This window comes from Pan paniscus, chromosome 11, assembly GCF_029289425.2.
Source record: "Pan paniscus chromosome 11, NHGRI_mPanPan1-v2.0_pri, whole genome shotgun sequence".
NCBI lineage: Eukaryota > Metazoa > Chordata > Mammalia > Primates > Hominidae > Pan > Pan paniscus.
In genome coordinates this window covers 13,386,446-13,402,017 of record NC_073260.2, presented here as the reverse complement: position 1 = coordinate 13,402,017, position 15,572 = coordinate 13,386,446, and the positions used below count along the sequence as shown (strand labels likewise).

General features: G+C 42.2%; 1 protein-coding gene across 3 annotated transcripts in view; it reads left to right on the top strand.

Moving 5' to 3' along the window:
- Positions 1-14,308, top strand: part of PBX3 (PBX homeobox 3) — a 222,251-nt gene extending 207,943 nt beyond the window's left edge. For 2 of the 3 annotated variants that reach the window (XM_034929068.3, XM_034929069.3), the window contains 4 exons: positions 7,618-7,783; positions 9,035-9,147; positions 9,942-10,031; positions 12,759-14,308. In XM_034929068.3, coding sequence (XP_034784959.1) covers positions 7,618-7,783; positions 9,035-9,147; positions 9,942-10,031; positions 12,759-12,851 — 462 coding nt within the window. In that variant the 3' untranslated portion in view covers positions 12,852-14,308. The remainder of the gene's footprint in view (positions 1-7,617; positions 7,784-9,034; positions 9,148-9,941; positions 10,032-12,758) is intronic. The other variant, XM_034929071.3, reaches the window with a different exon arrangement.
- Positions 14,309-15,572: the final 1,264 nt, after the last annotated feature.

Genomic DNA, 15,572 nt, shown 5'->3' with positions numbered 1-15,572 from the left:
ATATTTTCCCCTTGATTTGTCAGTGAATATTTCCCCTCAACATGATCTTTAATAAATGATCATATTCCATTATACAAAGATGTGCTATAAATTTAATCTCTCTCTCTCTCTTTCTGTTAATAAGTAGGACTAAGGGGCCAGGCATGGTGGGGCAGTAGGACTGAGGGGCCAGCACTTTGGGAGATAGGTGGATCACTTCAGCTCAGGAGTTCAAGAATACCCTGAGCAATATAGCAAAACCCTGTTTCTACAAAATACATAAAAATTAGCCGGCCGTAGTGATGGGCACCTGTAGTCGCAGCTACTCAGGAGGCTGAGGTGGGAGGATCTCTTGAGCCTGGGAGGTTGAGGCTGCAGTGAGCCGTGATTGTGCCACTGCACTTCAGCCTGCGCAACAGAGTGAAACCCTGTCTCAAAAAAAAAAAAAAGTAGGACTGTGGTGGATATCTTTGTACATTTATCTGTAAATATTTTCTCAAGATAAGTTTTAGTAATCTGGACAAAGGGTATGCTAATGTTTGCTGGCTTACTCTCCAGAAAGGTTATGCTAAATAATAAGTAAACTGTATCTACCCCCCCTTAGGTTTATTTCTTTAATCTGAACTTAAAAGATTCTATGGCTGACAGATTTGTTGTCTGTGTAGCTACAAAAGGTCATTGTGACACATGGAAGTTGTTACCCGAATGAGTCCTGTTTTTAGCCCAAAAAAAGTCTTTATGCATACCCAGTATGAGGGGTTCCCATGCTGTGCTCACATAGAGAAGTTAAAATGTAACCAGAGTTAGCCTGAACACTTAAGGCAGCACTCTGCAAACTTGGGGGGATGCATACTGTGCAGAGGAGCTGAAGGTTTTCCAAAGAGGACTCAGGTATGCACGGTTTCAAGGTTTTCACTGGCCAGCTTTCCTTACGTATATGTGTACGCCTTCCTAAATCCACCTGCCCCAGAAAGTGGCTGTGATGGAAGCATTGTGTTGGTTTTCTTTTCCCTTCCTGCCCTTTTCTTACTTTATGAAAGAAAGGGATACTCCCACCTGGTTCATTGCCCCGAAGTAGGAGACCCTCTTGGGTGCCCAACAAGAGACATTATGAAATATTGGTGATAACCAAACCTCCTTTAATCAGCACTGTACAACCACCCCACTCCCAATTAAGAAATGCATGTATGATGAAACCTACATTTGATGGTCAAAATAAGTATATTTTTATTTATCAAAATAAGTATTTGTATTGCTTTGATTAGTTTTAAACTAACTATAATGATGGTTTAGTCCAGAAGGAAATATTAAATATGTAGAGCCTTATAATTACAGGAAATAAAAACAATTTCAAATTTTCAATTTCCATATATTCCTTTTGTAGAGCATAAAAGTATATTGCATTAGGCTAATATGGGAGAGAAATGAACTAGAAATACACTTTCAAGAACAAAAAGAACAACATAAAATTTTAGACTTGAAGAGCAAGTTTATGTTTTTTTGTTTGTTTATTTTGAGACATAGTCTCACTCTGTTGACAGGCTGGAGTGCAGTGGCGCAATCTTGGCTCACTGCAGTCTCTGCCTCCCGGGTTCAAGCGATTCCCCTGCCCCAGCCTCCTGAGTAGCTGGGACTACAGGCGTGCACCACCACGCCCGGCTAATTTTTTGTATTTTAGTAGTAGAGACAAGGTTTCACCATATTGGCCAGGATGGTCTCAATCTCCTGACCTCGTGATCCGCCCGCCTCGGCCTCCCAAAGTGCTGGGATTACAGGGGTGAGCCACCATGCCTGGCCTATGTATTTTTTAAATGGATAATGGGTATCAAACTGCTGTGCTATTTATATTTGGTTGGATTCATTTTAAAGAATAGTGTTACAGTTTTATTTTAAGATGTCAACATTTATGACATACTGGAATAACACTGTTTACAACTATGTAGACTTATGAAAAATTATAGATGCCAACTTAGAAAATGTACAAGGAAGGAAAAATGTGTGAGAAGGTCCATGATTTTTAAAAATTAATTTAGGGGGAATTTTGCACAGCAAAAATGTGCAGACCAATGACCCTGGACAGGCACATGGATGGGAGGGCAGCCTCACTGGAACCCTTTCTGAACTCCACTGCTATAGATCTCAGGCTCCGTTTCAGCTCTGTCCCCTGCACTCAGCAGTAACACCTGGGGAGAACCTGCGAGCCCCTCTTCAGGCTTTCCCTTGCCCAGAGCTTCTCCCGCTTCCTCTTCCTCAGCCAGAACCCACCAGCCCTTCAGGTGCTTTGCTCCTGCTCCTCCCCAGGTACCAATGCCTTCCCCATCTCACTGCCCGCTCCTTCCCCGACAGAAATGTTCTCTCAGATGCTACCTTTCCTCTCCTTTTTCTGTAGAATAGATTTCTCTTCCGTCACTATAAAAAGGGGGTTTAGAGGTTAAGAAGGGAAAAGGGAATTAAGTTACAGAAGAGATCAAAAGTTTCTGGGATCTCGGAGTGGTCCAGGGAGAGGGAGGCAGGCTTGCATTTTTGGCTTATTTGTGGCCACACGAGCTATTGGAGTTTTCTGCTTCTGAATTGTGGAGTTTCAATAAAAGCACTATGGAATTGAATTGGATTGAAACGGAGGTCCCGTTCAAGTTTGACCTTGCCTCAGAAGCCTCCTCTGATTTCTCAGACCTGCTGGGATGTCTCTTCCTCCAAATCCCTGTTGCTTTTAGAGTCTCCGCTCTACGGTTCAGCATGAGATCATCACCATCTTGCAAGTTTTGCTAATTATTTTGAGTGGATAGCATTGCTTTTATAACCAGATTGTAAAGTCCAGGCAGGCAGGGGCCATGTGTTTATTTTTTCATTTCCCCACAGCACCTGGTACAGTATTGACTATAGCAGATGCTCGGTAAGCATTTCGCAGTTGGTTATTTAAAAAAGAAAAGCTGACGGGGCGTCCTGGGGCTGAATTCTAGATCCATCCCACTTTGCATCCCACTTTGGGCAACTTGTCTGTGGCCTGGATCTCTCGTTTCTTCCTTGATAAAACATGAGTGATAGTAATAGCTAATAGTTACCAGGTAAATGGTATGTGCCAAAGCCATTAATGCACCCAACAGTTCTGTGAGGAAGATACTACTATTTATATTATTATTCTCATTTTATAGGAAAGGAAACACTAAAATAACTAAAACAATCTGTCCAAAGTCACTCAGCTTAGTAAATAGCAGAGCGTGAATTTGAAACCGGATTCTGAGTCCAAAGCACGTAACCATTATGTGATACTTCCCACATCTGACTCAACTCCCTCCAAGTCAGAGATTCTAAGGAGATAATGAGTAAAAGCTTTTTGAAGAAGGTAAAAAAGCTATGTAAAAGGTGAATCTAGTTACTGTATTATGTGGAAAGTATTTTTACTTTTAAAAGCAATTGTCAATCTATAGCTGAATTGTGTGGGGGAAATACACAGTTGTAGTGTATGCGAGAGACCAGAGCCCTTTCAGGCTGCTCCTTGGCCTTGCAGAAAAGTTCCGGAAAATCAGCGGACTGCATAATGTGCACTACTCATTCCCCTAATCACCAGAGGCTCGGTCTGGTGGCTGATAACAATGAACATCAGTAGAAGAGGGAGAGTACTTGTGCTTTTATTCTCATTTTTAATTGATCTTAAAATTCTTCCATGGCCCTTTGCCTTGGGCACAATCCAGAGTCATGAATCCTTGATATGCGGCTCAACAGAGAGGCACAGGACAGCGTAGTCCCTTTCCCTTCACCAATTTCCTGCTTGCGTTTCTATTCTGGAACCACTGTACAGACCATTCCAGTTCAGAGATGGAGCAAGCTCTGCTCGCCTTCATGCACTGCGCATACAGCCTGGCCCCACGGTGAGCTCTGTGCAGGAGGGGCCCCATGACCTGCAGCCTTTGAGGCTTCCTACTGGGTGAGCTTAGGGCTTCTTTTGCAACTAATTATATCCATCTGTTTTTAAAAGGTGAAAAAAAAATCCTGAATTTAGGTGTCGATTGATAACATTAATTACCCCATCTCAGTTGCAGCAGTGTGGTCTTAATAGCTGATTGCTGCAATACCCAAATCTGTAATATCAGAATGTGATGTGCATATTTTAATTTGAGAAATAGTTTAACATTTTTAGATATTCATTTAGATGTGGTTATGCAGGTTAAACATAACGTATGATCACTGCTTCTTTCATTGCTTCCAATTAAACCTTGCTTGTTAGTTTAACCTCTAGGTAATCCCATCAAACAATTGATGTCAAGGAAACAGTGCCCACAGTAGCTTCGGATGAGTGGCCATTAATTTTAATTGCCTTGATATTAAAGATTAAGAAGTATTGGGACTAGCAGAATAAAAACGATCTGATGTCAAGCAAATCCACTTGCTAAAGCTTCCCCAGGCTGCTGGTGATATTAAAATTTTACTGTGAGAATTAAATAAACCTTTATTAGTGATGACTGTTGTTTGATTGGTCCAGGGGTATGCATAAACAGAGGATTCTTACATATCTAGAGATGAGACCTTCGATGGTACAGAGATTCCTCAATTATGAAACTGTTAATAAAGCTGTAATCTGATTTTCCAGGCTAGGTTTCATTAATGTATTATAGCTTCTCTGATTGTCAAGGTAATATTAACTACAAAGTACTGAATCCAACAGAGAATTGTTTGGAAGAAGAGAATTCTAAGATGGGCCTTTGTTGCTAAATTCAGAGTTGGGGAATTTTCATTAATTATGCTTAAGAAATACCAAATTCCCTCTCAACCAAGACTATCCTCCTTTGCACTATAGATATGTTCAATATTTAACTCTTTCTAAGGCCTGACAGTCTTAGTCAGAAACGCTAGACTGATAATTATGTATTGAAAGAGCTTTTTGCAAGCCAACTCTAGGTCTGTCTCCTGAGCTGAGAGCATGCATTGGGAAACATGAGGTAAGGTCAAAGAGAACATGCTTTAAGAAGCGTAATCAGAACCCATACCTTTATAGTCCTTTTCCAATCTTGATTTAGAACTTTTCTGTTTTTAGAATCACATAATTCTGGTATGGATTCTAATGGTCACTGAGGATTTGTCCTGGTGCAGAAATTCCTCCCAAGTATCTGTCTCCATCCTGCTCAAGGCCTGGGCACCACACCTGCATCGTCTCTGGCTTGTCCCTCTCCACTGACCTCCAGAGCTAGTCAGTGGCCAGATTCTGTCTGTTCCTCCTCCATAATATGTGCCCTCTCGACTCCTACTGCTCTGCCTGGCTCAGGCCCTCATGGCTTCCTCGCTTATATACTCTCCTAACTTCCTCCTGTTGCTACATCCTATGCAGTTATAATGCACACCTGCTGTGAGCATATGGGGCTCAAGGAAGGGAGGGCCAAGAAGGCTAATAGTAGGATGGAGAGGTCCCTTGGGGCTGAGCCTGAAGGCCTAATGTTGTGACAGTCTAGATGTTGGAAGTAGGACCAATGTGTGGAAGGGAAAGGGAACCAGATTGTAGTTCAGAATAAAGAGAACTATATACCCATTAGGACTATCCAACAATGGAGGTGGGGATATTGTGAGGTAGTGAGTACCACATCTCTGGAGATGGAGAGATCAGGACCACAAAGAAAATATAGAGGAGGTGGCACAGGCTTAGAGGACACCCGACTTCCTCTTAGACCCATTGAATTGGAAGTTGTGGCAGAACATTTATATGGAAATCTCTTTAAAAATGAGAACTCACTATAAATCTGGGAGTCATCCACACCGAGAGGATAATTGAAATTTTGAATATGGACAAGGTTGCTCTAGGTGCAAGAGAGAAGAAGGCCAAGAGCTGAGTCCTGGAGAAAACTCACTCTCTTCCTCTCTCTCTCTCTCTCTGTCTCTCTCATGTATCAGGGAAGAGCAGATGTTGGAGGAGAAGGAGTATAATGTCACATACACCATGTAAGAGCCTGCTCTAGGCAAGAGGGGTGGTAATTACAAGTATCAGACACTGCTGAGAGGTCAAACTAGTCAGAGAGACAAGGCCATTGGATTTGGGACTGGTGTCATGCCAGTATAACCACTCCCATCTACCACCTAGCCCTTGAAATTGTTCACATTAAAATGAGAAAATGTCTGCAAGGTGCTCTGCATAATGGTCATTCACCAAATGATAGTTATTAGAGCTACTCTATTTGATATGAAGAAAAGAAGGGATACATACAGTCTTCTAGGGGGAAAAAATGATGGTAGAACAGAAACAGCTAGGAAGTGCTGATCTGTAGCACATTTACTTCCTGATGGGCTTTGGCTTGTTTCTGTCTGACGAACCTATGCTCATGGTTGCTGCATGGGTCCTCGGCAAGTATGCCTGCATGTGTATATGTGCACATGTGTGCACCCCATAATCCCCAGGATGGACAGCATATGGGCAGCAGCAAGGCCAATGTTGTCTTCCTCACATGGCTCCCTTGCCAGGGCTCTCTGCTCCTTCCAGAAGGATGAGTGCCATAGGTTGAAGAATGGGAATTCTATTTCCAAAGCAATTAAAGACTTGGCAGAGATGGTCAAAAAGGGTGCCCACAGTGTAAATTGGGTTGGAAGGCTTCAAACTACATACTACTCCTTACGTCTCTTCAGGGCCCCTATGAATAGCTGTTAAGAATAATACCTTCAGGGTAGAACAGTGACCCCACCCAGCCTGATATCACAGCAATATGCCCCTCTGACAGATTATTAAGAAATTATTGAAAAGTATTTTTAAACTGTTGCTTTAATAAAAGAGAGGTCAGATCCTTTTATATAGTGAGTGGGTATACTTTCTTATAAATTGCCATGTGGCTTTTAGCTTCTTTATGTAGCTCAACTACAGGTGCCTGAACACATTGTAACTCTGAGCCATGATTCTGGGGCTGAGCTCTGCTCTCCTTGACGTGTGATGAAATCTGCCGATTGCCAAGATCCTTTGTAGAAATCTCTCTTCCATTTGCACCGGCTGACATCATAAGAAGTTTGCAAAAGAAAGAAATATATTCCACCTGATGACATTAGAGTTGCTCCTCTGTGTTTACATTTGACCTGGTTGGAATTACTTGAGTTTTCAAGTTGTGACCTTCCCACATGTTAACTGGCAGAGCTTGAGCAGCCATCTTGGCAGACATGCAGTATTTTCTAAGGCAAAAGACAAAGGGTTTTTTCATCCATTATTAATTGATGTTACTCTTTTCAGCAGACCAAACGTGATTCTACTATACAGCTGCCAAAATTGTTCTAGACCCAAAAAAGAAGAATAAGTCGTTCATGTTCAAGTATTTCTTATTATTTACCTAACTTAGCAAATATTTCCTTCAGCTTTTCAGCCTGATTTTGGGGGCCTATTTATATACTAATCGGTATATAGCAGTTGGATATCTTTTATGAGCAGCGCTCCCTGCCGTTTTGGTATTACTGTAGCCAACTCCAAGAAAGCAGCGTTATTCCAAAAGTATGTGAGAGTTTTGCCAAAAGAGAAAATAACCCCCAAAACCATTATGCATGATCCATAGGATGTGAGGTTGCAGGCTAGGAATTGTGTGTCTCCCAAGGTATTGCCTTGGTGTCCAGCAGGTATTATTGGAATTTGATTACTTCTTCCTCTCTTCCCCTTCACCTCCATGTCCCTGCAATTTGTAGGTATCCAATTGGTTTGGCAACAAACGAATCAGGTACAAGAAGAACATCGGCAAGTTTCAGGAAGAAGCCAACCTCTATGCTGCAAAGACGGCTGTGACAGCTGCACACGCAGTAGCAGCAGCTGTGCAGAACAACCAGACCAATTCACCCACCACACCAAATTCCGGTGCGTACTGGGGGCTCGCTCCCCAACTGGCCCAGGCAGCCTTATGCCACAATGCCCTGTCCCACAGGCCAGGAAACAAGAGCCGTAATGAGGACAGAGTGGACTTAAAAAGGAAGATTTGTGTTCAGATGCAGGCTTGTTCTTGAGATGGGTGAATGAGTGGAAGGTCAGAGCCTGTAAACCCACTCTTCACAGTGAATGCCACTCACTAGTAGATTATGGAAGTTTTACAATTAGTAGTGGCTTTCAGTTCAGTAATTAGGCAGAGTGCTATCGCTCATGACTATTTTAGCTATTTCTTTCCAGATACCACTTTAGGGTCAGTAGTGGTCTGTGAAGAGTGAAATAGCAGAAGTGGGAAATGCAGCAGTTGCTGTGTGTGAGGAAGCTAGAATGCTGGAGGGAAGTGCAGCAGTGCTTTCTGCCCAGCGCCGCTGTCCTTTCTCTGCCTTTCAGCAGCACTGTCTGAGCGGGGCTGACGGCATGCTCAGCAGGTGGCTAGCTGTGAGGGTTATGGTGCTTAATACATGCATGCAAGATTCTTGGATCCTCGTCCGGTACATTTTGGCTGCATTTTATGTGACATTTGTGAGGGGGTTAGAAATACTTTAAAATTTCAGGGAACTTGAATAACAATGAAAGATGTGCAGCTAGTCCAAACAGATGGACTTCAGTAGCAATTCCAGGGGCTTTTCTGAGAAGGTCTCTTAGCTATATCTTTAGAAGTTCAGAAAGTAGGGGGGTTTTTGTTTGTTTTGTCTTGTCTCCTCACCCCCAGTTCTTTTTAATGGCACATAAAAACAGATGAAAGGAGAGGGAGGTATATGCATAGCGAAGAAAGAGCTCCTGGAAACGTCTCTTCTCTGGGTGGCTGTCCACTGTGACAGCCATGTTGACAAGCTCGTGTAATGACTAAATCCTGGAGATGAGTGGAAACAAGGGGAAGGGTCCAGGCCAGCTGCTGGGTGTTTTGGTTTATTTTTTCTTTTTAATTTATTTTTATTTGTCTCTTTGTTTTTGCTTTTGTTTTTTAAGTTTGGGCTTCCCCACTGATGGGACTTCTCCTAGATGTGGAGTGACTCACAGGACCCAACTCTCTGGAGTTACTCTCCATCCTCTTAGATCTGGAAATGCCTTATGTTGTGCACAGCCTTTCCCGTCTGTACTTTTTCTCCTCTCCCTGCCTCTAGGTCTTTGAGGATTATGTGTGTAGCTCTCTGTTATTCAGCTACTTAACTCTTTCCTTTCCAGGTTCTTCTGGTTCTTTTAACCTCCCAAATTCTGGGGACATGTTCATGAACATGCAGAGTCTGAATGGGGATTCTTACCAAGGGTCCCAAGTCGGAGCCAATGTGCAATCACAGGTAGGAGAAATGCCCCAGTGGGGCCTTTCTAGCAGGGTAGGGTTTGGGCTCAAAACTCCTTCCTCTGACCCCATGGAAGTGGTCTACACATCCATGCAGAACCTGTGCTGGGTGCTTCCAAACAGGACCCATCTGCCCCACCATTTAATTTAATGAGAAGTCAAGTGAACAGTGACTTGTGATGATTCAAACCTGATAAACTTTGTGAATGCATTCGGCTCTGGCTTGAGCTCATGGAGAGGGGTTGGGTGCATCTTTTGTCACAAAATAGAACAGAAAAATTGAGTGTGCCAGTGTGTATATGGTTTAAGAACATGTTGCTGTTTCATTTCTTAAGTCAGAGTACAAAAACCTGAGTTCTTAAATTATAACTCTATAATTTCTACTCTTCTCTTGTCCTCTTATTTGAGAACAGAACTACTCATATAGTTTTTAATACATCTAGATGTGTGTGTATGAGACATAGAGAAAGTGAGAGAGAGAGAGTTGAGATAATTCCATATACACAATTCTAAGTAGGTTTTCACCCACAGACACATCCATTTGGTTGCTGTAGACGGAAAGTTGCATTGCCATGAAGATGTTATTGTTTGGCTGGCATGAAAAACAAAGATTTGTGAGTTTAAATATGCAAAGAATGGTTGAAATTCTGCCAGTCACATTTGATTGATAAATTTGTCTTTCATTGAAGATGTTAAACCCTTGTGGCACACATAATTCAAATTATTTCCTTTTGTAAGTGATGACGTTTTAATAGATTTGGGATGATGAATTTTGTTTTGTCTCACTTCTAGGTGGATACCCTCCGTCATGTTATCAATCAGACGGGAGGCTACAGTGATGGCCTTGGAGGAAATTCACTGTACAGTCCACATAATTTAAATGTGAGTACTCTGGGGAGTCAGCTGTAGGAGAACAGTGTCAGGTAAACAGTGAGTAATAAAGAAATTAATAGCCATTTGACCTGGCTTCTCATCTTCTTGGCAGGTAGGGAAGGCAGCGTCTTTGCTGCACTTTTATTTTAAGAACCTAAATGCTTGATGCTGCCTAGATACCCTTAGAAGTCCTCATAGATGCCCAGAAGTGGCTGGTGTCCTGCCATCAGCAGGGACTTAAGCATCAGCCCATTAAGACGCCATTTCCTACCATCAGTGCTGTGCTCCAGGGAGACGGTAGAAAACAGGTCATTTATCTTAGAACCAGGCAGCAGGAAAAATTCCCAAACAGAACTCAGGTGAAGGTGGTAAGTTTGGAGAATCCCAGGCAGACCAACAAACCAAGCTAAACAAATAATTGTGTTATTAAAAGCATCTTGCTGTATTGTCAATGTGGGATGCACAACATATTTGACAATTTTAATTATGGAGGAAATAATTTTAACTTTTGTAACTACTTCACTACAACTTTACCTTTCCCTCCACTGACATGGATGGAAAATGGCAAAACACACAGCTCTGGAAAAGGGGGAAGGGGGCAGGGGAGCAGGTCATCGTGGTGGTGCTGCGGGGTGTGGTGGATGGAGTCTGGGGTTCTAGACTTAGGAAGGAAATTAACTGCCCAGCTCACGGTAGTAGACTCAGGAAGAAAATGGGCAAAATTCTTCCTTTTTAGGGCCTTGGCTTGCTATGAGAGTAATTATTAATGATTTAAAAAGTGATTGAGGATGTTCAATTGTAAAGGGAAAAAAGGACCATTAAATACTCAAATCTTTTACATTTGAAATGTCAAATCTTTCTTTTTGGGCTTATAAATAACTCATAATAACCCACAACAAACCATATAAAAAGCCTTTTAGTTGCATTTCTCCTTTTTCATTTAAGTGTTTTGAAATGCTTCAGAGAATGTGCGATATCCTTATCAACATGATAAAATATGAAACTGTGATTGCCTGCAGCATTTTACAGACATGAATTCCATCTTCACTGATGAGGCTTGATAAGGCGCTGTTGTATAATACAGTGCATAATCTCAAACCACCAGAGTAAGGATTAATTTATTTTGAAAAAAAAGAATGCTTGCTGACAACCTCTCCTCCAGCTGCCACGCTGGGTAAAAATATTGTACATTTGTTGTTTATAAATTTGGATAAAAGAGGAATGATGTTTACTTCAGATGGAATATCTTTAGACTTGTATCTGTGTGAGAGTTTTTCTTTTCCTAAGTAGATTTTCATACCTGAGGGGGGAAACAGCTTACCTTTTAGAGAAGAGGATTTCTGAGAGTCCACCGAACACAAATGGGCATGTCATTAGCCAGCCTGGCAAAACAGAGGCTTTAAAACAATACCACCATGGCTTTTTTTTTTTTTAATACTGTTTCCTTTTGTTTTTCCTAACCTGAATTTGATATGCCTCAAGCCTGGAAAATCCTCTTCCCTTAGGGTCTGGTCATCTCTGTGGGGTTCTTAGGTCATAGAGGTAGAAAAGGTGCTTTGCATGCCAACTCTGCAGTGAATTAGAAGACAGGGAGTTCTCCAGGAACTGTGATCACGGAAGAAGAAACAATGGCTGCTGCATGCTCATCTAGGAGCTGTATCCAGGCTGGGCAGGGAATCTAGACAAGAGTTCTCAGCAGCCTGGCAGCCCAGGCCTGAAAGAGGGCATTTTGGATGGACTTGCAGAGGAAGTTGCAAATAGATGTGAGGGAGGCAGGAGGCACCTTATGACCCACCCTGACATTGGTGTAGGAGGTCCGGGTCTGGGGGCAGCATGGAGGCAGAGGGTGGTTGGTGCTGCAGGCACGGGGAGCCCGCTCACCCTCACCTCCTCTCCAGAAAGGCCTGCCCCATCACTTCCACTCAGTGTTCCCCAACTCACGAGGCTGGCACCTCCCTCTTCCTGACTGACATAAAAATTTGTAGCGACAAGCTGTCTGCCACAGCAGAAATCTGATCAGACATTGATTTCAGCAATTGCCACTATAGGCCAAGACACAAGGCAAATTTGTTTCTGAGTACAGTTATTGCTGCTGCAGGTCTGAGGCAGGAAGGGCCAGCAGCATGTGGAAGGTGGGAGCAACATCCCAAATAGGAGCCTCAGCCACAGATAATTGGAATACAGATTTTAACAGTGTGTGCTGCTCTGCAGCTCATGCATTTTCATTCTGGAAGATCCTATTTGGAGGGAAATTCTGGCCTTCACTTTCCAAGGGTTACAGTAGCTGGCTGTCAGGCGTGTATGGAAAAAGGGTGGGCAACTGCTTCTCTATGGAAATGATGATTAAGCCGGGGTGAAGTTTAGACTTCATGGAGCCCTGGGTTTCGCTGAGGCATTGCATTGAGCTTCTCCACTGCTCCCTTCTGAAGAGATTTCTTTTTGAGTCACTTTAGTTTTACCAGCAGATCAAAGGCCGAGCTCGATGCCAGCATGGGCCTCGCTGAAGCCCTTCTTCGGCGTGTTGATTTATTGCCAAGTCTTTACTTGATGGGATGGATTTGTTTTACATGCATTTAATCCCACTTTAACACATGCTGCCAACTCCTGCCACAGTGGGTTTAGAAAATACATTTTGCTAATGCATCTCTGCTCTCATGTTGTCATCCGGGTGTTTTAAATTGGGGAGTAGAATTAATATGTAGACGTGCACCCGTTGAACTGTGTTTCTCCTTTCAGGCTAATGGAGGCTGGCAGGACGCAACAACTCCATCTTCTGTGACTTCTCCTACAGAAGGCCCAGGAAGTGTGCACTCGGATACCTCTAACTAATCTCTGGCCACACTTTTCCCTGAGCTACATGCCTTGATAAGTGCATTCAGAGCAATAGGAGGAAAAGGAAAGCGTTTTTGTAGCCCACCATCTACAGCTTTACTGTAAAACCTTGTCTTATTCGAGAACTTGGTAAATCTGTTTTTTAAGGAATCATAATCATTTGTATTTATACTTAAAAACACACAATGTTAAAAGAAATAAAGCACTTTATCCAATTAGGCCAAGATTTAACATTGTTGACAGTCCTGTAGCTATTTTATCATAATTTATTATCAATATTTTACATTAATGGTTTCACAGTTGCCAATTACTTGGCCTTAAGGGTAAAAAGTACAATATACACTAAACCTCAAACGTTAAAGCAGATGCAAAAATTCACCTCACCTAAATTGAACTTCTTGCATATTTCCATTACTGACTTGGATTGTCTTTCTTTCATATCACTAATGGAGTTGGAATAAAGAGCTGTTTGCCTATCCCTGTTAATGATGGTTGTGTTTAAGAATCTTCCTCATCACGTTTGTGTTCAGATCTCTTATGTTATAATTAGATCAGAGACTGGTAGCATCGTTTCTCTCTCTGAAAGAACCAGTGCCCAGAGTCTGCTCGGTAATAAAATTATGGATCCAGATTGTTCTGAGAGACGAAGATACTTGCTGCTGATAGAGGTGAAAACGAGATCGATCCGTCTGGGGTTTTACGGTGTGCACTGGGTGCTGCACAGACTTGTCAAGGTTTGCTACGTCCTCTGGGCATCTGCAAAAGGCCCTGCTCTCTGGAGTGTTGTATATAGTGTAGCAAAAGAGTATTTATACATCCCACCAATCAAAACACAGCTTTATTACCTCATGCGAACTCATACAAACCAATAGAATTTCAACATGTTCTGTAGCTTAGAGTGCTCACTTACTACCTCTGAACAATACTCACGCTGTAGTTTGTCTCTTTCTTATCTTTTTTGCATCTTGTAATTAACTCTTTGTTTCCCTTCATAAAATGTAATGTACATTGTAATCTTTTAAAAGAAAAATCAGGGTTGCATTTGCAACTTTTAAAAAACGAGAGTGGAAACATTGGGTCTTAATTCAACACAGGATCGGTAAAACTGTTGTAAATACTGAGAAACATTTTGAATGTTCTTCATCTTATTACTAATCCATGCAAAAAAAAAAAAAAAAAAAGCAGCGACTAATTGTGATGCATTCAGATTTCAGTATTCAGTACTGTATATTTCACCCTGTGTAATGGGGCCCCCTCTCCTTTCTCTCTTTTTGTATCGTATGCGATTCTGAAACTGATTGAGTCATGAAAATAATTTGTGGCGGTGATTCTAATGTATTAAAAACGTTTCGTGTTCCTTTCTAACTGGATTACACCCTGGATTGAAAAAGTCTTCCTCGTGGTAGTTATATGTAGTTTCAAACATGAATAAACTTTTTGCTTTCATGATTAAATTTTGATGCAGTTTCTTACTTCACTATTTGAGCCAGCCAAGTGCAGGCAGAGGAGAAAGTGCACCCAGCACCAGGCCTGGGAGTGTAACTGCCTCCTGTCAGAGACCACTCTGAGATGACGGTGAGGCTGGGAGGGAAGGAGCAGCTGCTGTTGAGTGTGCAGGCACCGTGCCACCTACTGAACCATCGTTAGGAGTCCTCACTTGATCCTGATGTGCTCAGTAACACCGCAAGGAAAACTCCCCATTTTCATAGATTAGGAAACTGAAGCTCAGAAAACTTAAGTGAATGCCAAAAGGTCACAGACCTAGGACAGCAAGGGGTCACACCTTGAACCCAGGTCTTTCTGCCCTCAGCTCACACTCTCCTGACCTAGTGATGCCTTTGGCACTTGTTAGATGGATTTTTTTTTTTTTTTTTTTTTGAGATGGAGTCTCACTCACTGCAGCGTAAAACTCCTGGGCTCAAGCGATCTTCCTGCCTCAGCTTCCTGAGTGGCTAGGACTACAGGTGTACACCACCATGCCTGGCTAATTTTTCTTTTTTGTAGAGACGTGGCTTGCTATGTTGCCTAGGCTGGTCTGAAACTCCTGGCCTCAGGCAATCCTCCGACCTTGGCCTCCTGGAGCTCTGGGATTACAGGTGTGAGCCACTGGACCTGATTGAAAAGATTTTTTTTTAAGTTCACTTATTTTTCTTTTTTAGAGATGGATTCTGACTGTGTTGTCCAGGCTGGTCTTGAACTTCTGGGCTCGAGCAATTCTCCTGCCTTGGCTTCCCAAAGTGTTGGGATTACCGGTGTGAGCCACTGCGTCTGGCATACATTTGCTTCTTCACCTTTAACTTCTTTACAGTTAAAGACTAACAAAAGTTTGGAAAGAATGGACCTCAGATGCTGTTGAAAAAACAATCCCTGCAATATTCAACATACCTTTTTAAACTCTAAATTTGTAATCTTCTAAGACCAATTAAAAATCTTTTAACTGGATTTAACATGTTTTCTTCAAATTGTTAGAAATTCCATATGTTTACATATACATCTGTCGCTAATATCTAAATCTTTATAATAAAAGAGGTCAATGGCAGGTAATTGGCCTGTTTACTATATCTCAAGGAAACTGACTCACAGGAAATCAGATTAATGTTAATTAGTTGCAGCAAATTGTCTATGATAGATATAACTGTTTGACTCTTTCAGTTGGTAAAGCCAGGCAAAACAAGGTCTAGGGCCACCATTCCCATTAATCTCCAGGCAGTTACACTG